The sequence below is a fragment of the Amblyraja radiata genome, chromosome 5 (genome assembly GCF_010909765.2).
Source record: "Amblyraja radiata isolate CabotCenter1 chromosome 5, sAmbRad1.1.pri, whole genome shotgun sequence".
In the NCBI taxonomy this organism is placed as follows: domain Eukaryota; kingdom Metazoa; phylum Chordata; class Chondrichthyes; order Rajiformes; family Rajidae; genus Amblyraja; species Amblyraja radiata.
The window spans coordinates 92,209,548-92,236,377 of NC_045960.1; the positions used below are offsets into that span (position 1 = coordinate 92,209,548).

The 26,830-nt window shown below is 46.4% G+C and overlaps 2 protein-coding genes across 7 annotated transcripts in view; one reads left to right on the top strand and one right to left on the bottom strand.

The window, feature by feature from the left end:
- The window catches only part of tsnax (translin associated factor X), a 59,609-nt gene extending 34,013 nt beyond the window's left edge, over positions 1–25,596 (bottom strand). Inside the window, exons 1-3 of one of the 4 annotated variants that reach the window (XM_033021751.1) lie at positions 25,464–25,596; positions 5,846–5,947; positions 3,536–3,650 (exon numbers count right to left, since the gene is read on the bottom strand). In XM_033021751.1, coding sequence (XP_032877642.1) covers positions 3,536–3,650; positions 5,846–5,918 — 188 coding nt within the window. In that variant the 5' untranslated portion in view covers positions 5,919–5,947; positions 25,464–25,596. Of the gene's footprint in view, positions 1–3,535; positions 3,651–5,845; positions 5,948–7,783; positions 8,120–25,303 lie in introns of those variants that run through there. The other 3 variants (XM_033021752.1, XM_033021749.1, XM_033021750.1) reach the window with 3 other exon arrangements.
- egln1 (egl-9 family hypoxia inducible factor 1) overlaps positions 25,585–26,830 on the top strand; it is a 112,805-nt gene continuing 111,559 nt past the window's right edge. For 2 of the 3 annotated variants that reach the window (XM_033021747.1, XM_033021746.1), the window contains exon 1: positions 25,585–26,540. In XM_033021747.1, the coding sequence (XP_032877638.1) occupies positions 25,815–26,540 (726 nt within the window). In that variant the 5' untranslated portion in view covers positions 25,585–25,814. The remainder of the gene's footprint in view (positions 26,541–26,830) is intronic. The other variant, XM_033021748.1, reaches the window with a different exon arrangement.

The following is a 26,830-nucleotide window of genomic DNA, read 5'->3' on the forward strand; positions in this document are numbered from 1 at the left end:
CACAAAATTGCTGGGGAAACTCAGTGGGTGCAGCAGCATTTATGGAGCGAAGGAAATAGGCGACGTTTCGGGCCGAAACCCTTCTTCAGACTGAGGGGGGGTAGGGGGGGGGGGGAAGAATTAAGGAAATGGGGAGGAGGAGGTGGGGCCCGAGGGCGGGCGGATGGGAGGGTGGGAGGAGACAGCTAGAGGGTTAAGGAAGGGGAGGAGACAGCAAGGGCTAGCCAAATTGGGAGAATTCAATGTTAATGCCATAAGGACGCAGGGTCCCCAGACGGAATACGAGGTGCTGTTCCTCCAATTTCCGCTGTTGCTCACTCTGGCAATGGAGGAGACCCAGGACAGAGAGGTCGGATTGGGAATGGGAGGGGGAGTTGAAGTGCTGAGCCACCGGGAGGTCAGGTAGGTTATTGCGGACTGAGCGGAGGTGTTCGGCGAAACGATCGCCCAACCTACGCTTGGTCTCACCGATGTAAATCAGCTGACATCTAGAGCAGCGGATGCAGTAGATGAGGTTGGAGGAGATACAGGTGAACCTTTGTCGCACCTGGAACGACTGCTTGGGACCTTGAATGGAGTCGAAGGGGGAGGTGAAGGGACAGGTTGCAACGGAAAGTGCCCGGGGAGGGTGTGGTGCGGGAGGGAAGGGAAGAATTGACGAGGGAGTTGCGGAGGGAGCGGTCTTTGCGGAAGGCAGACATGGGGGGAGATGGGAAGATGTGGCGAGTGGTGGGGTCACGTTGGAGGTGGTGGAAATGGCGGAGGATTATGTGTTGTATTTGCCGGCTGGTGGGGTGAAAGGTGAGGACCAGAGGGACTCTGCCCTTGTTGCGTGTGCGGGGATGGGGAGAGAGAGCAGTGTTACGGGGTATGGATGAGACCCTGGTGTGAGCCTCATCTATGGTGGCGGAGGGGAATCCCCGTTCCCTGAAGAACGAGGACATTTCCGATGCCCTGGTATGAAATGTTGTTCATTAAATAACTACAGTACTGATACTCCATATTAAGAGCATTGATTTGCCGTTAAAATGAATTCTGTAGTAACGTGCAAACGGTAGCAGTGACAATCGAACACTGCGGTTTTAATGTTTCACGTGTTCACAATTTAATTAATCCATCTAAGAAACATAGACATAGAAAATAGGTGCAGGAATAGGCCATTCGGCCCTTCGAGCCTGCACCACCATTCAATATGATCATGGCTGATCATCCAAATCAATATCCCATACCTGCCTTCTCTCCATACCCCCTGATCCCTTTAGCCACAAGGGCCACATCTAACTCCCTCTTAAATCTAGCCAATGAACTGGCCTCAACTACCTTCTGTGGCAGAGAATTCCACAGATTCACCACTGTGTAAAAAAAAAAAAGAGAGAGCGAGAGAGAGAGAAAGAGAGGGGCAGAGGAGGTGGGAAGGAAGGTCAGTGCTTCTTGGACAACACCGACATCATCGCTCAAATCACTATAAAAATATGGAGGGGACCGGGGGACAGAATATCTTGGCGGCCGCGCGCGCATGCGCACTCACACACACGCGCGAGGTTTCGGAGGCCCCGTGAACGGTAATTTCAGCTCAATCCAGCGCTAAATGCAGCTCCACTGTGCCTGTCTCGCCTGCAGCCCTGTTTCAATCCAGACAGGGACAGGCAAAGTTGAGCAGCGCTTCTTCACTGCGCTGGTTGTGGGCCTGGGGGCACCACTCCCATCTGACTCCTGACACCTCTGCCCCTGGGTGTGGGGGGGCTCTCGGGTGGGAATGGGGATGGGCCAGTGGCGGTTCGGCAGCGATTGCAACGCCGGAGACCGGGATCGGTCCTGGCCAAAGATCCTATAGCGCTATAGGATCTTTGGTCCTGGCTGCGGTGCAGGTCTGCCGAGAGTGTTTTGACACGTCTCCTTCCTCCAATCACCGCTCTCTATCCTCAGCCCCCACCCCCAACTTCCGCCTCTGACCGACACCTCCCTCCTCCAAGCGCCGTTGGCGGAGTGGCAGCAGCGGCCGCTAACAGCAGAGATCCTATTGTGTTATCAGGCCGGGCGGGACGGGAGGAGGAGATGGAGCCGCCACTGCTGTGCGTAGCCCGTCATTCGCTCCGACCCTCCGACACGCCACACTTAGCATCTTTCCCATGGTATACCTTCGCTATAAACCAAGTTGCCAAGCTGGGCAAAATGACTCGGCGTTTAGGTTGCCCGGCAGCACTTTGAGTGGTCAGTGGTACCCGGGCAACTGTTAATTTCGAGCCCTGCATACCTCCTGATCCCTTTAGCCACAAGGGCCACATCTAACTCCCTCTTAAATATAGCCAATGAACTGGCCTCAACTACATTCTGTGGCAGAGAATTCCAGAGATTCACAACTCTCTGTGTAAAAAATGTTTTTCTCATCTCAGTCCTAAAGGATTTCCCCTTTATCCTTAAACTGTGACCCCTTGTTCTGGACTTCCCCAACATCGGGAACAATCTTCCTGCATCTAGCTTGTCCAACCCCTTAAGAATTTTGTAAGTTTCTATAAGATCCCCCCTCAATCTTCTAAATTCTAGCGAGTACAAGCCGAGTCTATCCAGTCTTTCTTCATATGAAAGTCCTGACATCCCAGGAATCAGTCTGGTGAACCTTCTCTGTACTCCCTCTATGGCAAGAATGTCCTTACTCAGATTAGATCAAAACTGTACGCAATACTCCAGGTGTGGTCTCACCAAGACCCTGTACAACTGCAGTAGAACCTCCCTGCTCCTATACTCAAATCCTTTTGCTATGAATGCGAACATACCATTCGCTTTCTTCATTGCCTGCTGCACCTGCATGCCTACTTTCAATGACTGATGTACCATGACACCCCTTGACTGGTGTACCATGACTATGATTATCTACCAGCCACAAAATGCACTGCAGCTACTCACAGCTACTTTGGCAGCATCCGTTAAATTAACAAAGTCTATAACTATGAAGATCAAGCCACAGGAATACCACCACCCACAGATTTCCCCTCCAAGTTCCAGGCCATCTTGACATGGTCTAAACTCTGGAACTTCCTCTTCAATGGCAGCATGGGATCATCTTCCCCAGAAGGACTATAGCAGTTCAAGAAGCTGACGCGCAACTCACCACCACCACCAGGGCAAATACTGATAGGCATGTTGGACTTGACTGTTAAGTCCAGGTCTCAAAGAGTGAATAAAAATCCACATCAAAAACTTAAATTTGCTCCTTGGATTCAGTTACAAACCAGATTTTATAAACATAGAAACTGGTGAAATAATCTAGAAATGCTGACTGGTTCATAGGCAGAGAATCAAAGTCAGATCACAAAGTCTGATCTAAACAACAATTACACCAATAATGGTTCTGTTTATTTAATGTTTTTGCTTTGGGCCTTAATGACTCGGGGTCGAACAGCATGAAATATGTACTCATGTTCTAATTAGGCAACATTCATTAACTTCATGTGAACAGCTTTGTGACACATTTGATTTAGAAATGAATAGGGATTTACATTTATTAATTTAAAAAAAGCTTTAGAAAATCTCATACCTGATTACCCTGTGCAGAAGAAAAATAGTACGTTTGCTTTCAATAGTAACATCCCGACTGAGTTTTACAAGCCTCTCATATTTATCATGCTTTGCATCAAGTTCCTTTTGAAAAGCTGATCAAAATAAAAATGAGGACAATAATTAGTATTAGCAATCACAATTTTGGTTTCTGTGAAAATGCCATTCATTGCAAATATGTCATCTTCAATAACAATAGAAATTGTTGCTTTTTTCACTTCTGTTAACATTGAAAACCACTTCTTGAGAAATCCCCAAGGCCGAGAAAGAATCCTGAGGTAACCTCCATAGCAGAAATTTATTCAAACCATTTTATAAATCAAAGTTTCTTTCCTGTTAACCACATATCAGCCAACCTAGAAAAAGGTTAAAAACATTAAACACTTGATTTATTCCATGGTTCATTCAGATTTTATTACCAAATGTCATATAAATATATATATTCTCCATACAAACAACTAGAGTTACAAAGAACAAAATCTTATGAAAAACGTATAATTGGTGCTGCAGGTTAACTGACTTTACCCATGTATATAATGAAACATTCGCAAATATAGTGAGAATATATAAGAGGATGTACTATATTAATACCATTAATAATGCTGATTAATAATAATGAATGCATGGTTCAATATGGAAATCCTGAATTACTTCACTTATAATAAAGTACTTGTGAAGTAGATATTATTCTTATGTGGGTGAATACAGCAAACAAATACACATAAAGCAAGCTCTCATCGATAGTTCAAACGATTTACATATTTTGAGAGAGAGAGAGGAAGTTTGGCCAGAATAAAATTCACTTATTCTCCTACCCTACCTTTCACCACTCCAATCCCGCTGCCAATATCAAGTGCCGATTTGCTACAGGGATTGAAACATCAAGTCCTCTTAGCTCTACTGCAAATAGAGCCAATGAATCTTCATACGATCCAGGACACATTATATTCAAAGCCTGACACCCTCAGTACAATAATGAAGGCCAATCTGAATTATTTGTTCCCATTTGAATCCACAACCTTAAGTACGTTATTAGTCAAGCAGTGAGATATAGAAAAGGAGTGTGAATGTGCAAATGATCAAAATGCAAGAGAGTGCAAGTAGAAAGTGTGCAGAATTGAAATTAGAAAGATGAAAGTGCAAGCGCAAAAAGTGAGAATACAAAAAAAGGAGAAATACAATTTGAGAATATGAGATGGAAGGAAATGTTAAAAATTGAATAAAAACAAAATCAGATAATAATGCACTGTAGTCAGAGACTGTACAGCAGATTCATGCTTTTGAAAACAATCAAAGCATATTTTCTGAACTGTCATAACCCTTAGGCGTGTCAGAAAGCACACAACATCATACAAAACCTATCAATTGCCATTCAAAAATAACAAAAACTTTCAAAATTTAATAGAATGAAAATGATGCACATATCATTAACATATCAGAACATTATAATACTCATAAAAATATTATCCATGTTGGGTCTACTCAAAGGCTATAGATGAACACTCTTGAATTGAATGTGGCGATGAAGGGTCATGTGATGCACAATAAATCCACATTCTTATTCTGACAAAACACAAGCAAGGACAGGACTGCACTCTGTTGTGTGTGTGTGTGTGTGTGTGTGTGTGTGTGTATAATATATATACCCACACACAATTTCCCTCCTGGGATTAATAAAGTTCTATCGTATTGTATCGTGTGTGTGTAGGAAGGAACTGCAGATGCTACTTTAAACCGAATATAGACACAAAAAGCTGGAGAGCCCTGACAATGTAGTGTCTACACTGCCTATACACACTTATGGAGCTATAGAACAATAACTCCATATTCAGTAATAATCTATCTACATATTAATAAGTACACAAGCTAAATTTTTAACAAAGAAACCCAATCCCACTTAAGAATCTAAAATGCCTTTATACTGTTAAACTATGGGACAATAAAAATTAAGCATGTAAATGCCATTATATCATTGGGGTTAACAAGTGGACACCTCCCTTCACTGGTTTGTGGTTGAGTTAGGCCCACGACGCCTCAAAGAGAATCAATGGTTTCGTTCTGGTGTCCACGAAACCACCCCTCCTCAATACCTGCTATTTATGCTATCAGTCTGCACTATTTGAGTGCAGTCTGCACTCTTATCGTTCCTATTTATTTGTCTGAAACCATTGTATTGATCCTGAAATGTTTTGCCAACAATGAAAGCATAAAGTTGTTCTTAACGAGTGCTGAGCGCTAAAAATTGGATGCAAGTAATAATGAAAGTTGCGGATTAATAGTGCATACTTACACTCGAAAGATAACAGCACAGGTGTCGATGTTACTGTACTTTGTCCCTCCTCTGTTTGGTTACGAGGTTGCATGTTGTCATGCTTTCGCTTTCGAAATCTACCTGAGTTCAAAGGAAAATCCAATAATTACTAATAGGAAAGAACAGCAGATGCTGGTTTATATGATAGGCACAGGCAGCATCTCTGGATAGAGGAATGGGTGATGTTTAGGGGCAAGACCCTTCTTCAGACTGGCAGTCTGCAGATATAAGTAAATTAATCCATTACAATCAATCATTCTGAAGAAGCATCTCGACCCGAAACGTCACCCATTCCTTCTCTCCAGAGATGCTGCCTGTTCTCCAGAGGTGCTGAGTAATGGCCCTGTCTCACAGAGCGAGTCCACCCACGAGTGATCCAGAGTTTAAAACAAATCAAACTCGTGGTAATCACGTAGAATTAACGTAGCGGGAACGTCGGAACTCGTAACGCTAACGGCAGGTACTCGGGAAAGGGAGGGGGTGTAGGGAGGGGGGTGTAGGGGAGGGGGGTGTAGGGGGAGGGGGGTGTAGGGGGAGGGGGGTGTAGGGGAGGGAGTGAGGGGGGTGTAGGGGAGGGACGGAGGGGGGGTGTATGGGAGAGGGGGTGTAGGGAGGGGAAACAATCAACCGCCACAGATACAAATAATGTCATACTCCACAAAGGGCAGATGCTGGTTGACAAAAATCTATGGTTCAGGATACCACTCCATCCATTCCAACATCTCTGTCATCCAGCCTGGCAAGATCCCATCTCATTCTTCTAAACTTCATAAAACCAGCCTATTTGATCCAATCTCTGCTTGTACGATCGCCCTACTAAAGCAATATTTCAAACATTGCTACGCTCGTATGATAAGTATTTATTTTCATAGGTAGAGTCTGAAATTGCACACAATACTCCAGGTGTAATCTCACAGAGGCCCTATATAATCACGCCTGCACTCAAAACATGTAGCAATGAAGGCCAACATGTCATCAACCTTCTCAACTATTTGCTCCTTCTGCTTGTTTGCTTTCAGTGACCAGCACAGAAGGACATCCAGATCCCTCTACACAATAGATAAACACAAAGTACTGAACCAACTCGGCAGGTCAGGCAGCATCTCTGGAGAAAAGGAACAGGTGACGTTTTGGGTCAATCCATCACTATTTAAATAATACTATCCTGTTGCTTTTCCTACTGAATTGAATATGTTCATATTGGTATCCTGTATCTACATTTATCTGATCACTCACTTTCTAAATTGCTTTGAACCTACTTTGCATCTTCAACTTATTCCAATCCCAGCCAATTTTATATCCTCAAAAAAACTTTGGATTATTAGTCAGTTCCTTCATCTAAATCATTGGTTAATATTGTGAAGAGCTTGGGCTTAAGCACTGATCCCTGCAGTGCCCCACAAATCAATTGTGCTAACAAGAGGCATTTATTAACCTACTCATTGATGCCCAGTTTGGACTTCATAATTTTCCACTCAATTCCAGATCTCAATGGCCTTGGTCCAAAAACAAATAATAATGAGCTGCGATCTACTACTTCATTGGAGACCGTCGGGCTATCTTTAATTGGACTTTATCTTGCATTATATGTTATTCCCTTTATCCTCCATCTGTACACTCTGGACTGTAATCATGTAGTCTTTCCGCTGACAACCTAGTCCGCAACAAAAACGTGTTTTGCTGTACCTCTGTACACGTGACAAACTAAACTAAAAGCATTCCACTTGATTGTTACCACATCCAAACTCCTAAAAGTTTAATTCCTTACACGACTGAAGCGCAGTGCATGTTGCCGGGATGTAATTTTTTTTCATTTAATTTCTTGTATTTATCTATGAATGCGTGTCGATCCAATTTTATATTATTCGACCAACGGCCATAGAAACAACCAATATATTACGTCTGAAAGTAAAATACCTTCTTTACTCATCTTGCCTGCTCTCGATAGTCAGATAGGCCGTGTTCCTCCAACAGTTTGATTTTTGCTCAAGCTCTTACACTGTTCCGGTCCTGAGAGTGAGATTGCCGGCCTAGCTCCCGCCTTGCCTGTTCTGGTCTGGTCTGCTAAGGTTGAAACCCTGTCTCGTCTGATCAAGCTTCGTCGGGGTCTTGTACAACACCAATTCGGGTTCAGGCTGGTTCCGCGACCTAAGCTCGGTCTAGATTTAGGCCAATACTTGGATAAAGCCCTGCACTCAGGATCCTAAACAGCCATCGGGTCAGACTGCTACCGCGCCAGGACCCCGCAAGTGTAACCACATGCTTTCCTGAACCGCCTTCCATTCCAAAACACATTCGTATTTTTATATTTAAGGTACAAAAGTTAGAACCAAAAATTGACAATACTGCAAAACAATAATATGTCATTAGACCGCTTTATTGAGTAACGATGACTCAGGCTAAAGCGACAGCCACCTCTAACTACGATACATTTAACCCTTGTATATTCTTAGGATCGCATAGCACTGTTACATCTGGTCTTGTACCCTGTGCAATCACATAGTAAAGATGATGGATTTCGTCTCAAATCGTATAAGTGCAATATACATTTGCTCGTTTTTACTTCATCGGCGTGTGTGAGCAAAAATATTCCTTTATCGGTGGAGTAGACGAGATGTGTTGGAAGGAACTGCAGATAGACACAGAACGCTGGAGTAACTCAGCGGGACAGGCAGCATCTCCGAAGAAAAGGGATCGGTGACGTTACGGGTCGAGACCGTTCTTCAGACTGGTCTCAACCCGAAATTAATCACAACTTCTACATGGTATAGGATGCCTATTTTACTCATGCTATCTTGCTATTCATTAATTTTGTAGCTTGTAATTTATTATGTACAAATTGGCTAGTAGAAAATAATCACATTCTCCAGATATGCTGTCTGACCCGCTGAGATACTTAAAAGTTTAAAATTTAAATTACAGTTGAATCTGTCTCCTCTACTATATGCCACTTACTCGTAGATGTGCTTTCCAAAAACAATCATTTGCTGCTTTAAAAATATAACAAATGCTGAAAACAGCACGTCTAGCAGTATCTTTGCAATGAGAAACATTGTTTCGCTTTCCACAGAAATTCCACAGAACTGAGTTTTTACAGTATGTTCTATTTTTTTCAGACTTCCAACGTTTGCAGTTTATAAAATAATAATTTGCTGCATAAAAGTATTTTCCTAATGTTAGTTTTAGTTCTTTTGCCAATTATCTTAATTATATTTGCTCTAGTTCCAATTTATTACCCCAATAAGGGGTATTGCCTTCATTTATACATCAGATCTGCTCAAACCTCTTCCAAGGAATGAGGTCACTAAAAAAATAAGATTCAATGCAAGATCTATGATTTATTTCCAGAATTAAATATAAATATACAACCAATTAGGAAGGTAAATTAAAATGTGCTTCTTTGCATGGAATTTAAGTGAAAAGTAAGGAAGTTTTGTTCATATTGTACAGCTTTGGGGAGACTTCAATCAGCATATATCCCCACTCACGAATGTCGTGAAATGCTCCCCACCTATTGGCACAAGGGACTTCTTAACATCTTGTCCTGTGTATTTGATTCTGATAATCTGGACTCGTCCAGTGACTGCTGTGAAAGGACAGCTGACAACATGGGAAAGTCCACGTGACAGCTTGGAGAGACAGCTGACAGGAGGGAACAGACCCCACTGGGGCCGTCATGGGCTAGCTACCCATGATAGCAGTCCCCAACGCTGTTTCAGTTAGTTGGAGACACCCGCTAAATGCTACTAAAAGTAAATTAAAGAGAATACCCCTAGAGCCTGCGAGAGCGGGGGCGGAAGATGGCTCACCGATTGATAACACGGCTACAGACCCAGGAACGGAAACGACTACGGACAAGGAGAGCATGGCACATGAGACATCCACAACAGCTGCGGGACACAAACCTCAGGTGTGCATTTGTGGTTGGGAGAAAATTACATCAGTGAAGGGCTTGAAGATCCACCAAGGGAGGAAAAAGTGCTTGAGAGAGCAGAGACATGGGCCTCGCATTGACCAGTACTTCTTACGAAGCAACCAGTCAAATCAGTCGAGTGAAGCACAGCGACAGGACTCAAACCAAAGTTCGCAGAGCATCAGCACCCATGTCACTGAAGAGGGTGATACAAGCACAGAAATGCCGGTGGAGGAGCCCACGCAACAACGACAAAGACCTCCATTGGAGGGAAAGATCAAAGGGCACAAACCTGGAGTGAAATGGCCCAAAGCTGTTGAAAAGAAAGAGTGGGAGACGGTCAACAGTGACCTTATACATATCTTGGAGCAACAAGCGGGCACAGCAGTGGAAAAGCTTGAAAGGATGGGCAACACAATCTACAGCTATGGAGAAGAACGGTTTGGGGTGAGTAAAGGGAGAGGTGGAAAGAAATTACCAACACCAATCAAGTCCAGGAGGCAGCAGGAGATCGAGAGGCTAATCAGAGAGAGGAGACAGTTGAAAAAGCAATGGAAAAAAGCAACTGAGGCAGAGAGAGAAGGTCTCATGCTACTCCAAGAGGACATCAAGAGCCGATTGGCAACCTTGCGAAAAGCAGAGAACTTGAAGAAACTTCGCAAGAAGAAAGAACACACAAGAACACGGTTCTACAAAGACCCTTTCAAGTTCATCAAAGACCTCTTCGCAAAGGAAAAAAGTGGAACTTTGAAAACATCAAAACGGGAATTGGAGGAACACCTGGAAAAGGCCCACCAAGACACGAAAAGGCATGAGCAGTTAGTCATCCCACATGACATCCCGCCTATTCAACCACCTGAATTCAACCTGGACACCAGCCCTCCAAGATGGAAAGAGGTAGAGAACACTGTCCGGCGAGCAAGAGCAGCATCAGCTCCGGGGCCAAACGGAGTACCATACAAGCTCTACAAGAACGCACCGGATGTGTTACGCTTTCTATGGAAGCTCATGAGGGTGGTGTGGAAGAAGCAAACAATACCTAAGGCGTGGCGAAGGGCCGGCGGCGTGCTAATACCTAAAGAAAAGGATGCGTCAGACATCAGCCAATTCCGGCCAATATGTCTCCTCAACGTCGAGGGAAAAATCTTTTTCAGCATTGTATCACAAAGGCTGTCCACCTATCTGGTAACAAACAAGTACATTGATACATCTGTACAGAAAGCAGGAATTCCAGGATTTTCGGGCTGCTTGGAGCATACAAGCATGATCTGGCACCAGATCCAAGCAGCTAAGAAGGAGAAGAGAGACCTACATGTGATCTTCCTCGATCTGGCCAATGCATTTGGTTCAGTTCCCCATGAACTCCTTTGGGAATCTTTTGCCTTTTTCCATGTACCAGAGCTCATCATCACACTGGTCAAGAGCTATTTCCAAGACCTGCAGCTGTGCTTCACAACAGCTGACTTCAGTACAACATGGCAGCGCTTGGAAGTAGGCATCATGGCAGGCTGCACAGTCTCACCCTTGGCCTTTACAATGGCCATGGAAGTCATCATCAGGGCCTCAAAATGGGTGGTGGGCGGTGAACGAACCAGGGCTGGGCTCCGTCTGCCACCCATCAGGGCATACATGGACGACATGACCACACTAACCACTACTGCAGCATGCACCAAGCGGCTACTTGGAAAGCTGCAGGAGAACATCAAGTGGGCCCGAATGAAGATCAAACCAAGTAAATCTCGAAGCATCTCCATAGTCAAGGGGGTGCTTAGAGACATAAGGTTCTGTATCGGTGACGACCCAATACCAACAGTGTCTGAGCAGCCAGTTAAAAGCCTGGGCAGATGGTACAACGCAAGTCTCAAGGACAAAGAGCAGGTGCAACAACTAAGGCAAGAAATTGTCAATGGCCTGGAGAACATCAATCAGACCCTACTGCCTGGGAAACTGAAGCTCTGGTGCCTACAGTTTGGACTCCTTCCTCGGACAATGTGGCCACTGACCATTTATGAAGCCCCAATAACAACTGTGGAGAAGATGGAGCGAACCATAACTTCATACGCGAAGAAATGGCTCGGGGTCCCACAATGTCTAACTAACATCGGCCTATATGGCAAAGGGGTCCTGGAACTACCTCTCACTAGTCTAACAGAGGAATACAAGTGTTCTAAAGTAAGACTTCAGATGACACTGAGGGACTCTAGAGACAAGACCATCAGTGCTGTTGCGCCGCCCCTAGTAACTGGCCGGAAGTGGACACCATCTGATGCAGTACAGCAAGCTTCATCAGCCCTGAGACACAAAGACATCGTGGGGCAAGTCCAGCAGGGAAGAGGAGGCTTTGGCCTTACGACAAGTAAACCAACTTGGCGAAAGGCCACAACATCAGAGCGGAGGACATTGGTGGTCGAGGAGGTGCGGCGACAAGAGGAGGCCGCAAGAAGTGCAAAGGCGGTCTCTCTTGCCAAACAGGGGCAATGGATGCAGTGGGAAGGTGTGGAGCGGAGGAAGATCAGCTGGAAAGAACTATGGGAAATGGAAGCAAGCAAGATCAGCTTCATCATCAGAGCGACTTATGACGTGCTTCCATCACCAAAGAACCTCCATCAGTGGTACGGCGAGGATCCAACCTGTGCCCTCTGCCCAACTCCAGCGACCCTCAAACACATCATGGTAGGCTGCAAGACCAGCCTCACGCAAGGGAGATACACGTGGCGGCATAATCAGGTACTAAAAAGCCTGGCATCAGCCCTTGAGAACAGGCGGTGTGCGACCAACTCCTTGCCTCCGAGAGCAAGCAACCCCCCCCCCCCTTAAGGGCAACAACCTTTGTCCGAGAAGGACAAAAAACATCTAAACATCCTTCCACCAGATCAGAAGAAGGAAACCTATGCAGGGCCCGCGACTGGAGGATGCTGGCGGACATCGGCCGACAACTAGTTTTTCCACCTGAAATTGCTTCCACCAACCTCAGGCCAGACTTGGTGTTCTGGTCCCCTTCACAGAAGACTGCTTACATCATAGAGCTCACAGTTCCATGGGAGAACTCTGTTGAGGAGGCCTATGAGCGTAAGAAGCTGCGTTATGCAGAGCTTGCAGCAGAGGCAACGCAGCGTGGCTGGAACACCAAAGTCTATCCAGTTGAAGTGGGATGCAGAGGATTTGTTGCGTCATCTACCATCAGACTGCTGAAGGAGCTTGGAATCCACGGTCAGGCTCTGCGGAAGACCATAAGATCACTCTCAGAGGCGGCTGAAAGAAGCAGCCGGTGGATTTGGCTCAAGCGGAAAGACCCATGCTGGGCCCCAAGTATTTCAGGGTGAATCTTTGGGACGGTTTGACACGGGACACGCGCTGAGGGCTGATCATCCTGCAGCGGGCCACCCTTGTGGAGGGTGTATAGTGTTAAAAGGCCGAAACACCCAGTGATGCAAGGGTACACTACTGATGATGTGTCCTGTGCCCAACTGTCCTGAAGGTTACCCAGGCCAAGATATACGTATCCACTCCCCCCCCCCCCCCCCCCCCCCCCCCGCCCCCCCACCGATGTTGAGCGTCTACCACTCTCAACAATCAACGAATGTCGTGAAATGCTCCCCACCTATTGGCACAAGGGACTTCTTAACATCTTGTCCTGTGTATTTGATTCTGCTCTAGTTCCAATTTATTACCCCAATAAGGGGTATTGCCTTCATTTATACATCAGATCTGCTCAAACCTCTTCCAAGGAATGAGGTCACTAAAAAAATAAGATTCAATGCAAGATCTATGATTTATTTCCAGAATTAAATATAAATATACAACCAATTAGGAAGGTAAATTAAAATGTGCTTCTTTGCATGGAATTTAAGTGAAAAGTAAGGAAGTTTTGTTCATATTGTACAGCTTTGGGGAGACTTCAATCAGCATATATCCCCACTCTTTTCATTATAGTAAATGCAAAAACACTGATGAAGCAACAGAAATGATTGGGCCTACATCACTACCCTGAGGAAATCCCATCTTGGTTTGATTGACCTGCAAAATCATAATAATTTCCTTTCTGCAGATGATAATATAGCTATAATGACAATAAATTGAGTACAATAATATATAATTACAGCTATTGGAGCTTTTCCCCATTGATCCCCTGGACTTTGGTTTAACCATGGCTCCTTAATGCTACAGTTGCACAAATGCTCTCATGATAAAGTCTGTTGTTCACCTCTTATTTTTGAAATTCAATTATGTGGTCCAATTTAGCTGGACCATTATGGTTGCAGCTTGCATTTTCCAACCCTACACACAAACACTTTCACTCAATCCTTCTCCCCTCAGCTTAATACTTTCAGAAGTTTAGAGAACAAAGCCAATTGATGCAACAAGTGTTCAACCTATTAAGTATGTAAACATATTTTTTTTTAATATACACATTATTGAATAAAATTATCTGGTGTTACTTGAAATATATATATGTTTAAACATTATTAGAAACTAGAGAAAGAAAAAGGTCTGTACACTTAATTGAAAAGTGCCCAAACGTTTGAACCTAAAGGAGACACAAGACTGCAGATGCTGGAATCTTGAGCACAAAACAAAATGAATGAATAATGAATGAATACAAATTTTATTGGCCAAGTATGCATACATACAAGGAATTTGCCTTGGTGCTTTGCTTGTAAAAACAAACTATACGACAGACAATTAAAAATAAAACATTATAATTTAAACATGTGAAAATAAAGTACCTGAGTAAAAAGAAGCTACAGACTTTTGGCTGTTGGGTAGCACTACACCTCGTGGGAAGAAGCTGTTTTTATGTCTGGCTATGGTGGCTTTGATAGTCCAGAGTCGCCTCCCAAACTCTGGGAAGTATTTCAGAGTTTGTGGCCAGGGTCAGAGGGGTCAGAGAGCTCAGCAGGTTGGGCAGCATCTGTAAAGAGAATAGACTGATGACATTTCAGGTTGGGTGTTTCTTCAGACAGATGGAATACAAGGGAGAAAGCTGGAAAAGAGAGAGAAGGGTGGGGCAAAATCTGGCAAATTATAGGTGGATACTAGAGAGGGAAGGTGACTGGTAAATGGATGGAGATGGTGACATAGGCCAGAGGTGAAAAGGATGTCAGATAATGATAGAGGAGTAAAATGTAAAGCCAGAAGAAGGGATATATGGTGGGTGGGTGTAAATATTAACCACAACTTCTACATTGTATAGGATGCATATTCTACTCATGCTATCTTGCTATTCATTAATTTTGTAGCTTGTAATTTATTATGTACAAATTGGCTAGTAGAATATAATCACAAGCACTCACCGATCTACAGTATTGTCTTCTGCCAACGTAACATTTGAATTTTCCAATGTCACACTTACAAACCACTGTTGCTGTCCTGCTCTCCCACCTATTCATTTATGTTGCCTTTCTAAATATATTAAGTGCCAGATCTGCACTTTTTCAAATCATAGAGCCTCTAATCCCCACTTCCAGTGAGAGAGAAAGAAAATGCTTCATGAGAATGACTCTTTATTTTTAAACACTGACCTCTAGTTTTAAATTCTGCACAATGGAGTATCTTCTCTAAATCTACCCTATCAATAACCCTCAGGATCTTAAGTGCTTCAATATTGTCCTGTTTCACTCTTCTGATCTTCAGCAATACAACCTTTCCTTATAAGATAACCCGCCCATTCCAGGTACTAGCTAAAGCAACCCCTTCACAAAGCAAACTGTCTTCAATGATTCTGTTAATTTGTTCTAAGTGGCCTGCTGTAGGTTTTAGAGTATTTTCCCAGGAGTCAGTACTCGATCCATTGCTTTTCTTAACATATAATAACAATTTGAACTTAAAGTCGATGCTGAGAAATTATACATTTTGGTAGAAAGAATAGGAAGTGGCAGCCTAAAGCCCTTTTAGAGCTCAATTTTAAAAGGATTCCAAGAACAATAAGGTCCAAGGTTATACGTGCACAGATCATTTAAATTGGCATTGCATGTTATGAAATTGATTCAGAAATGCCACGTGGGATTGTGGACTTTATTTATAGAGTAGGCAAACACAGAACTCACAATTAACCTTTGTAAAACCTTGGTTCAGCGCAATTGCTATACTGTCCATTTATGAGCAACACTGTATTGGAAAAATGTAAATGTTTTGGAAATATACCAAAATAATTCCAGGGATGAAGAAATTTAAGTGAATAGACTGGAGAAATTGGGATTGTTCACCTTGGAATAGAGGAGGTTACAAGAAGTTATTGAAGAGATACCCAACATTATTTAATCAGTGGTTCTTACCCTTTTTGGCCCCACGACCCCATCAGATATTCTTGGTCAGTACCGTGAACCCCGAAACACAAATTGAAAAAAAAAACAGCCCGATTTATTAAAACATGTCTGCCAATGCTCAGTCAATGGGATGGCTGAAATTGCTTCACAGCCATCAGTCGATCAAAACGAGGACGAATACTCGACAGGCAGCACCTCATGTCAGCATCGATCACAAGCCTATTGCGTGCCTTCGTTTTCAGAGTTACCATGGTTGAGAATCCAACCTCACAGCGATAGGTTGAGGGGGACTGGACCAATAAGGTCAGGGTCCTCTTCGAAAGAATAGGACAGTCCTTCACTTTCAGCCAAAACGTGGCGAGCTCTTGTTCCATTAAGTCACTCGTGAGCTGTGCATCTTCACGAATTCGATAAAATTCAACCTTTGCAGCTACGTCAGTATCGCTGATGGCACCGTCTTCAACGGAAAAGGGTCGGATGATCCACTCCTCACGAGAGCGGTCTTCCAGTCTGGGGAAGTAACGTTCGATGGCTTCACTAATTACCAGAAGGTGGGTTGAGATCTCCTTGTGGAAGTGACATTCAGCATCTGGCATTGCATCCAGGAGAGTCGTCATCTCAGGGAAGATATCGTATCACCGTCCTGGACTCTTCTCTGGTAAAGTTGAACCTTCCTCCTGAACACTGCCACTGTGTAAAGAGCCTTGTGTAGCATTAGGAGGTTTAAGGAATTCACCTCGGCGAAAAAGAGAACCAAGTAAGCAACCTTCATCATGAACAGTTCATCCTGCATCTTTTCATGGCTGATTCTCCTTCTCGGTACACCCTCTCTCCATGAACAGCGCTATTTCCTCTTGAAGTTAAATCACATGATTGAGAACTTCACCACGCGAAAGCCAGCGCACCTCTGCATAGAATATCAAAACAGTGCAATCGGCTCCCATTTCTTCACACATCGCTTTGAAGATTCTTAAGTTTATTGCGCTCCCTCGGATGTGGTTCACAATCTTCACCACATCTGAAAGCACTTCTTGAAGACCAGGAGGGAGAGTCTTCATCGCTAATGCATGGTGATGTATCATGCAGTGGTTGAAAGAAACATGGGGTGTGACATCCTTCACGAAAGCTTTGAAGCCAGATCTGCATCCGACCATGGGAGGTGCCCCATCTGAACACACCCCGACAAGTCAAGTTCCCAGCCAAGCTCATGTTTGATGAGGAAGGCTTCCAGCATTCTGAAGACATCTTCTCCCCAAGTGGTAGTGGCCAATGGCTCCGAGAACAGGTACTCCTCCTTCATGGCTTCTCCGTCGAGGTAACGCACGTAGACTAGCAGTTGGGAACGAGGCAACATCTGGTGACTCATCCAGTTGCATCTGTTGACTCATCCAATACACGGGTCTGCTCTTCACAGCGCTCACTACTTGCAGCCAAGATTCTCATTTCTCATATCCAAGATTCGACTTTTGACTGTGTCATTCGAAAGGGAAATCTGCCTGAACTTGTTTGACTGCTGTTCGCCCAGCACCAACTTTGCTGCTTCGAGAAGGCATGGCTTGATAAGCTGTTCACCGATGGTGTGAGGTTTCTTAGTCTGTGCGATTTGATAAGCAATCCGGTATGAATCCTCCAGCGCTGCTTCATTTTGACGAGCGCAGTGGCCCGTTGAATCGATGCGGGAACCCTTGAGTGCGGCTTCTTTTTGTTTGAAATAGTCCAAGCACTTCCCCGCCAGGTTGCTGTGACAAGACTCCAAATAGATCTTCAGTTTGCTGGGCTTCATGCTCTCGTGGCTCAAAACCTTGGCACAGATAACATATTGCGGCTTGACCACGGATTTTTGAACAATGCTAGTGAAGCCGAACTTGAGAAATGCTTCACTATACGTGCGCTTCTTGGCAGACATGGTTCACAACACACACAGTTAATGTGCGTATCCGTACGCGCATACGCGAACAAAATACTGTGTGTGGTATGTACCTTCGTTAGGTTCCTAAAAATGGGCTCAACAAATTGATGTTATTTATGACCCCTTCATGACCCCCCGGGAAAACCCCAAACCACCCCCATGGAGGTCACGACCCCCAGGTTAAGAACTGTAGAGGCACAAACGTTGTGAATAAATGGATTCTTTATTCAGGCATTGTAGGTTAGATATACATGGATGTTTAGCACTCTAACATAATAGTCATTGTTGTTGCTGAGAGGCTGTTGCCTCGTGGGCTCGGTTGAGCTCCTGCTGAGGTGGCAGGACACTCTAATGAAGAGAGAGGAAGAGGAAGAGAGCGAGAGAGGGAAGGTCAGTTCTTATATACTAGGGCACACCCCTATATCACGATACTCCTTCCCATGGCTGCCGAGGATTCGCATAGTAAGAGTGGCTTAACCACTAGGTACCGCTACAGCCCCCCCCCCCCCCCCAGCAGTTCGTGCGTTGCTTCAGGCCGGCCATTGTTGTAGTCGCTGGAGCGGCCATTTTTGTAGTCGCCGTGGCGGCCATTTTTGTAGTCGCTGCGGCAAAATCTGCGCCGCACGAGGAGGACATCTTCGGGCAGCCGCCCCAGGTAGGCCCGCCCTATCCGGTGGCTAGGCCTTGAGCAGCGGCCAGCGGGGTAATGGACGGACCCGCTCTCTTCCTCCCCACGCTCGAGGCGGTCAGGCGGGTCAAGGTTGGTGGAGGAACGGCGGCAGACGTGGCCTCTCAGCCCCGGAGGGCAGCTCCGGGCAGGTCCCGCGGGAGAGAAAGCGAGGGCCAAGGCTGCTGCGCTGCTGACTGCTGCGGTGGGCCAGGAACGCGGGCAGTCGACTCTGGCGGCCTGCGATCAGCTAGAGCAGGCATAGGTGGGATCAAGCGGCCCGACTGCGGCGGCAGGGCCCAAGGTGGCGTCCGGTTGCCGAGCAGAGTTGATGGCTGCATACATAGCGATAATTACCATAGAGCTGGGCTGGGCTGTCGGCTGCAGACATCAAGTCACCACCTATTTGAAATCCAAAATATCCGTTTTGGAATGTCGGGGTCACCAATGTAGAGGCACAAATGTCGTGAATAAATTGATTATTTATTTAGGTATTGTAGGTTAGATATACATGCATGTTTAGCACTGTAACATAATACAGGTGCACAACCTTTTATCCGGAGTTCCGGAAACCGAAAAGCTCCGAAAACCGGACATTTTTTCCAGGATGTCGTCTGCACACCAAAGCTCGCGTTTGGCGCCAAACTTGACCCGAAACGATCCACGGTCAACCCAGGTCTGTACTACTGTAGCGGCTGCCTCCTCCCCGGAGACCGGGGAGACACTTAAACATCTGTAAATCATTGCTTAAATGTTAGTCAGTTAGTTTGGAGGGCTTTTATGTGAAGGGGGGGGGGGGTGAAGGGGGAAACTTTAATTCTTAGTCCCCTACCTGGTCGGAGAGGCGGGGAGCGGGCAATGCCTTACCGGGTCGCCGTGCAGTAAGCTCCGGAGCGCTGTGGCCGCCGACTCCCAACATCGCAGAGCTGGGGCTGTGGGCGTCCGGCGTCAGTTGTAGCTCCGACCCAGGCAACTCTACCCCTGGCTGCGCGGCACTCCAAACCCAGCGCCGCCCGCGACCGGATGCCCGCAGCCCCAGCTCCGCGATGTTGGGAGTCGGTGGCCACAGCGCTCCGGAGCTTACCGTACGGCGACCCGGTAAGGCATTGCCCGCTCCCCGCTGGTATCCCAGCGCTGTGGCCGCCGACTCCCAACATCGCGGAGCTGGGGCTGCGGGCGGGCAGGCGGCGCTGGATTTGGAGCGCCGCGCAGCCAGGGGTAGACTTGCCGGGGTCAGAGCTCCAACCGGCGCTGCCCGCGGCCGGACGCCCGCAGCCCCAGCTCCGCGATGTTGGGAGTCGGCGGCCACAGCGCTCCGGAGCTTACTGCACGGCGACCCGGTAAGGCATTGCCCGCTCCCCGCCTCTCCGACCCGGCGGCGCGGTTGTAGCTCCGACCCCGGCAACTCTACCCTGGCTGCGCGGCGCTCCAAATCCAGCGCCGCCCGCCCGCAGCCCCAGCTCCGCGATGTTGGGAGTCGGCGGCCATAGCGCTGGGATATCAGCGGGGATCGGGCAATGCCTTACCGGGTCGCCGTGCGGTAAGCTCCGGAGCGCTGTGGCCGCCGACTCCCAACATCGCGGAGCTGGGGCTGCCGGCGACCGGTCGCGGGCGGTGCTCTATTTGGAGCACCGCGCAGCCAGGGGTAGACTTGCCGGGGTCGGAGCTACAACCGGCGCCGCCCACGGCCGGACGCCCGCAGCCCCAGCTCCGCGATGTTGGGAGTCGGTGGCCACAGCGCACCGGAGCTGACTGCACGGCGACTCGGTAAGGCATTGCCCGCTCCCCGCCTCTCCGACCAGGTAGGGGACAAATAATTCAAGTTTCCCCCTTCACCACCCCCACCCCCACATAAAATCCCTCCAAACTAACTGACTAACATTTAAACAATGATTTACAATGATTCTCCGGGGAGGAGGCAGCCGCTCCTGACTTTTCAAGCCGCCCGCGCTACCTACCTAATCTACGCTAAAAATCTTCCATTCCGAAATCCGAAAAATTCTGAAATCCGAGAAGTGTCTGGTCCCAAGGCTTTCGGATAAAAGGTTGTGCACCTGTAGTCATTGTTGTTGCTGAGAGGCTGTTGCCTCGTGGGCTCAGTTGAGCTCCTGCTGAGGTGGCAGGACACTCTCATGAAGAGTGAGAGGGAAGGTCAGTTCTTATATACTAGGGCACACCTCCATATCATGTGACTCCTTCCCATGGCTGCCGAGGATTCACATAGCAAGAGTGGCTTAACCACTAGGTGCCGCTACAGAACCACTGATTTAAAGGAATGACCAAATGGGTGCAAACTGTTCCCATTGATGGTAGGTTCAAAAACCTTTATAAAAATAAAGGTTATTCATAACAGAACCAAAAGTGATGTAACTTTTTTTAAAACAAAATGAGCAGTGAGGGCTCAGAATCTACTACCTTTTATTAATACTGGAGGTAGATTCAATTGCAGCAATCAAAAATGAGCTGGATTAGTATCTGAAAGGAAATAAATTGTTAGGGATAAGTAAGGGAGATCGAAGGCACAGTGGTGATGGATGAATTTCCTATAGACCTCCTTCCACGCTGTTGCCATTCAGCAATCATTATACATCCCTCATTTTCCATCTCCTTCTATCCCTTTTGGTTCTCATTGCTTGCTTCTCTCTTCTTTTATTTTCATATTCATTTTCCTTTTCTTTTATCTGTTCTTAACATTATCTGTTCCCCTATACATTTTGTATTCTTGTATCCTTATCTTTAACTTGCTCCACTATCAGTGTAATAATGTTCACCCTCTATCCAGAATCCCAACTCATAAAAGATGAATCTTTATATAAGGAACTGCAGATGCTGGTTTAAACCAAACGTAGACACAAAAAGCTGGAGTATCTCAGCAGGACAGGCAGCATCTCTGGAGGGAAGGAATGGGTGACATTTCAGGTCAAGACCCTTCTTCAGACTAGTTAGGGATAAGGGAAACAAGAGATATAGACGATGATGTAGAGAGATAAAGAACATTGAATGAAAGATATGCAAAAAAGTAACAATGATAAAGGAAACAAGTCATTGTTAGCTGTTGTTATAGACCTCTCTAATTTCAGGTAGTCCCCACTCTCACATTAGTCTGAAGAAGGGTTTTGGCCTGAAACGTTGCCTATTTCCTTCGCTTCATAGATGCTGCCTCACCCGCTGAGTTTCTCCAGCATTTGTCTACCTTCGATTTTCCAGCATCTGCAGTTCCTTCTTAAACATTGTTAGCTGTTTGTTGGGTGAAAATGAGAAGCTGGTGTGACTTGGGTGGGGGAGGGATAGAGAGAAAGGAAATGTAAGGACTACTTGGTTAGAAAAAATAATATTCATACCACTGGGCTGTAAGCTGCCCAAGTCAAATATGAGATGCTGTTCCTCCAATTTTTCATTTAGCCTCACTCTGACAATGGAGGAGACCTCAGACAGAAAGGTCTATGTAGGAATGGGAAGGAGAATTAAAGTGTTTAGCAACCGGGAGATCAGGTAAGTTCAGGCGGACTGAGCGAAGGTGTTCAGCGAAACGATTGCCCAGTCTACGTTTCGTCTCACCAATGCATAAGTGTCCACATCTTGAACAATGGATACAGTAAATGAGGTTGGAGGAGGTGCAAATGAACCTCTGCCTAACCTGAAAGGACTGTCTGGGTCCCCGGACAGAGTCGACGGAGGAGGTATGGGGACAGGTGTTGCATCTTCTGTGGTTGCAGGGGAAGGTATCATGTTTCATTATGTTCTGTCTCTATCTGGACTATACATAATGGACGATTAAAGCAGTCTTGCTTACTTGAACTTTATTGTCTTTGTGCAGTCATCATCCGAATGGTGGTTTGGGTGGGAATGGATGAGTTAACTAGGGAGTTGCGGAGGGAAAGATCTTTGCAGAAGACGGAACGGGGTGGAGATGGGAAGATGTGACTAGTGTTGGGATCCCGTTGGAGGTGGCGAAAATTACGGAGGATTATGTTTTGTATGCGATGGCTGATGGGGTGAAAGGTAAGAACTAGGGGACTCTGTCTCTGTTGCGACTAGGGGAAAGGGATCAAGAGCAGAGCTGCGGGGTATCGAGGAGACATGAGTGAGGGTCTCATCTATGATGGGAGAGGGGAACCCCCATTCCCTAAAGAATGAGGACATCTTGGATTTCCTGGTAATGGAAACCTCATCTTGAGTGTAGACGGAGGAATTGGGAGTAGGGGATAGAATCTTTGCAAGAAGCAAGGTGGGAAGAAGTGAAGTCGAGATAGTTGTGGGAGTTAGTGGGTTAGTCGATAGTCTATTTCCTGTGATGGAGACTGCGAGATCAAGAAAGGGGAGATAGGTGTCGGAGATGGTCCAAGTAAATTTGAGTGCAGGATGGAATTGGTGAAGTTGATGAAGTCTATAAGTTCTGCATGGGTGCAGTAGGAGCACCTATGCAGTCATCAATGTACAACGTAAATGCCAGTCGTCAATCTTTATATAGAAACATAGAAAATAGGTGCAGGAGACCACTCAGCCCTTTGAGCCAGCACCGCTATTCATTGTGATCATGGCTGATCGTCCCCTATCAATAACCTGTGCCTGCCTTCTCCCCATATCCCTTGGCTCCACTAGCCCCTGGAGCTCTCTCTTAAATACCTATCCATTTTCTCCAGAGATACTGCCTGACCCACTGAGTTACTCTAGCACTTTGGTCCAACCATCACTGCCCTATTTTCCAGCTTTCTCACCTCCACTACAATCAGTTTGAAGAAGGATGTAGGCCAGAGTGGTGAATATCTGGAATTCTCTGCCATAGAAGGTAGTTGAGGCCAGTTCATTGCTATATTTAAGAGGGAGTTAGATGTGGCCCTTGTGGCTAAAGGTATCAAGGGGTATGGAGAGAAGGCAGGTACAGGATACTGAGTTGGATGATCAGCCATGATCATATTGAATGGCGGTGCAGGCTCGAAGGGCCGAATGGCCTACTCCTGCACCTATTTTCTATGTTTCTATGTTTCTAAAACGTTGCCTATGTTCTCTGTAACAGCAACCGCTGTAACAGTAATAGTACAACACTGTAACACTATGTTCTACACGCTGGTATTTTTCCTCTTTGCACTACCTGGTGTACGACTTGATTGTACTCATTTATGGTATGTTTTGACTGGATAACACGCACATTTTTTCACTGCATCTCGGTACATGTGACAACAATAAACCAAATAAATGCAAGTTCTGAAGTGTTAAATTCAGTCTCGGGAACAAACGCGTTCACAGTGTGGGTATCGCTTAAGGGCCTGTCCCACTACGGCGACCTAATTCGCGTGTTTAGAAGAGTTTGCCCTCGTTCTTACCTTTCACCCCATCAGCCTCGACTCATCAGGGCTCTCACTTAACTTTTTTTCCCTGTTGCCAGCTGGGCAACCTTGGCAGCTTTTTAGGTTGCCAAATGACAGTTTAAGAGGTCATTTAAGATGGCTTGCATGATGCGTGCGATAATATGTCAGACAAAGTGTGTAGTTACCAGTCGGAATTATACTCAATGAAGCATTCACATATTATTTCTGCTTCAAATAAAGTCACAAACGAAATATATTCACCAATCAAGACGTGATATATCCCACCATGACATGCAGCAAAATTATAAGACAGTATCTCAACTCTTTCTACACATTGCAATTAATGCAATTTCTATTAGTTCTTTCCACTTCCAAACTAAAACGTGGTTAGATTATTCAGCATATGATCAACCTGTGTCAATAAATCCTGGACCATGGTAACATATATGCGTAGTATAGTTGTGAATGTTGCTCATTAAATAACTACAGTACTGATACTCCATATTAAGAGCATTGATTTGCCGTTAAAATGAATTCTGTAATAATGTGTCAATGGCAGCAGTGACAATCGAACACTGCGGTTTTAACGTTTCACGTGTTCACAATTTAATTAATCCATCTTTATGGATTAAAACAAATAATAACATTGGGAATTAAAACACATTTGATTGCATTCTGTTATCAAACAGTCAATGTTCGCTCTGAAGACATTTCCAGCACAATTGGGTCAGGGAGGGGGTGTGTGTGAATCAGTGCGGGGTGGATAGATGGCGGGGGGGCGGGGAGACGTTAGAAGGCAGTCGGTGCAGAATGGATGGATTGAGGCAGGTGAATTAGTACGTGTTGGTTGGAGTAGATAAAATTGTGAGGGGAGAGCACGGGGGATGTCAGTGGTGTTGAATGGGGGGGTTCAGTACGGGATGGATGGGGGTAGACAAAAGTGCTGAGAAACTCAGCGGGTGAGGCAGCATCTATGGAGCGAAGGAAATAGGCAACGTATCGGGTCGAGACCCTTCTTCAGACTGTTCCCCCATTCTTCTTGAATGAGAGGATCAGTACAGGATGGATGGGCGGGGGGCGGGGTAGATCAGCGCAAGATGAATGGGGGGGAACGGCCGCGATAGCGGCTCTATCTCCCCCTCCCTCAGACAGCGCTCCCCCGCTTTCCCTGGCCCCTGCCTTTGCGGTGTGTGTGTGTGTGTGCGCGCAGACGGTCGATCCGGCTCGCGGGCCGGATTTTCAGGCGAGTGCCATCGAGCTTGTCGCTGAAAAGTCGCGTTAGTGGGACAGGCCCTTTACCAGTTGCTGTAAGGCAGGCTCCGCCCACCACATCGTTGACTAGAGATAAAGAAGGGAAAGGGAACACCGTGTACCAAAGATTATTGCCGTGTACTCTTGTATCAGTCCGGTCAGCGAAGGTTGAAGTCGCCCGCAAACGCTCCACCATGGGAGTCCATCGGCGGCGGTCTCTTCATAAGCTAAGAGAGGGAGGCGGCGGCGGCAATGAATGAATAAATAAATAAATAAATAAACCTTGTTATCATCCAGCTCAGCCGCCGATCACGATGCTGCGCGAGGCGGGCGGTTAGAATTTAAAGTATCTGACAGCGGCCATCCAGGGGTGGACACGGCGCACGTGCACCCACAACAGACCCGCGTGTGTGCGCGCGCATGCATGCGAGCCAGCGTGGGAGGGAAGACTGAGACGAGCGGATTGCTGTCAAGAAAGGCGGCGGAGGGTTTCCTTCTTTTCCCCACCCTCCCTTCCTCTCCCCCTCACCCCTTTTGTCACCCCGATCCACCCGTGTCTCGGCCGCCCCCATCCCCACTTCTCCTTCCTTCTCCCCCCCCCCCTCCCTCCCTCCCTCTTTTCCCTTTACGAACATGGCTAGCGAAAATCGCCCGGCGCCTGAATCTCGGCCGCCGCCGCCCGTCGATCCAGACCAAAGCTGCGGTCTGTGCGGCAAAATGGAGAAGCTGCTACTGTGCGGGCGATGTAAAATGTCTTTCTATTGTAGCAAAGAGCACCAGAAGCAGGACTGGAAGAAGCACAAGCAAGTCTGTAAGGAAGCGGCGAGCCGGCAGGGCCGAGCGACGGACGAGGGTACGCACAACACTTCAGCAAACAGTAACCACCAGCTGCCGCGGCGGCACCTCACACGGGACCCCGTCAATGGGCAACAGCCAGAGAAGAACCAAGAAACGCAAGGAACGGCAGGCCACCTGCTCACCGGAGCAGGCATCAAAAGTTGGAGTCATCGGGGGCCGCACGGTCTGAGCGGCGGCTCTCAGAAACTGGTTCTGGAGTACATTGTTCCATGCATGAACAAGCACGGCATCTGCGTGGTGGACAACTTCCTGGGCGAGGAGACGGGCGACAGTGTGCTGAGGGAGGTGAGGGAACTGCACCGCAGGGGCCGTTTCACTGACGGCCAAGTGGTCAATCAGAAAGGAGACTCCTCCAGGGACATTCGCGGCGACCAGATTACCTGGATTGATGGCAAAGAACCGGGCTGCACGCAGATCGGGATCCTAATGAACAACATGGATGATCTGATCAGGCACTGCAACGGGAAACTAGGCAACTACAATATTAATGGCAGGACGAAAGTGAGTACACCGGCATTGTTCGGATGTACACGATTCATAAAGTTTTAATATTTTAGTGTAATGAAACATTTAACTAATGTTATCTTCAAGTAAGTTTGTTGTCTTGTCATTGCTCCAGCGTTGTTGTCTTCAATGGGCAATTTCTCTGAATCTCTTTAATTTAAGAATTATAGTTCTATATACATTTTGTTGGTGAACGTGGTTTGACCAAATTGATTATTTTTAGAGGAGGTGGAAGAACACGTGCATTGTGGCTGATCATTCCTGAAGTGTATTTTTAATGTTGGTCT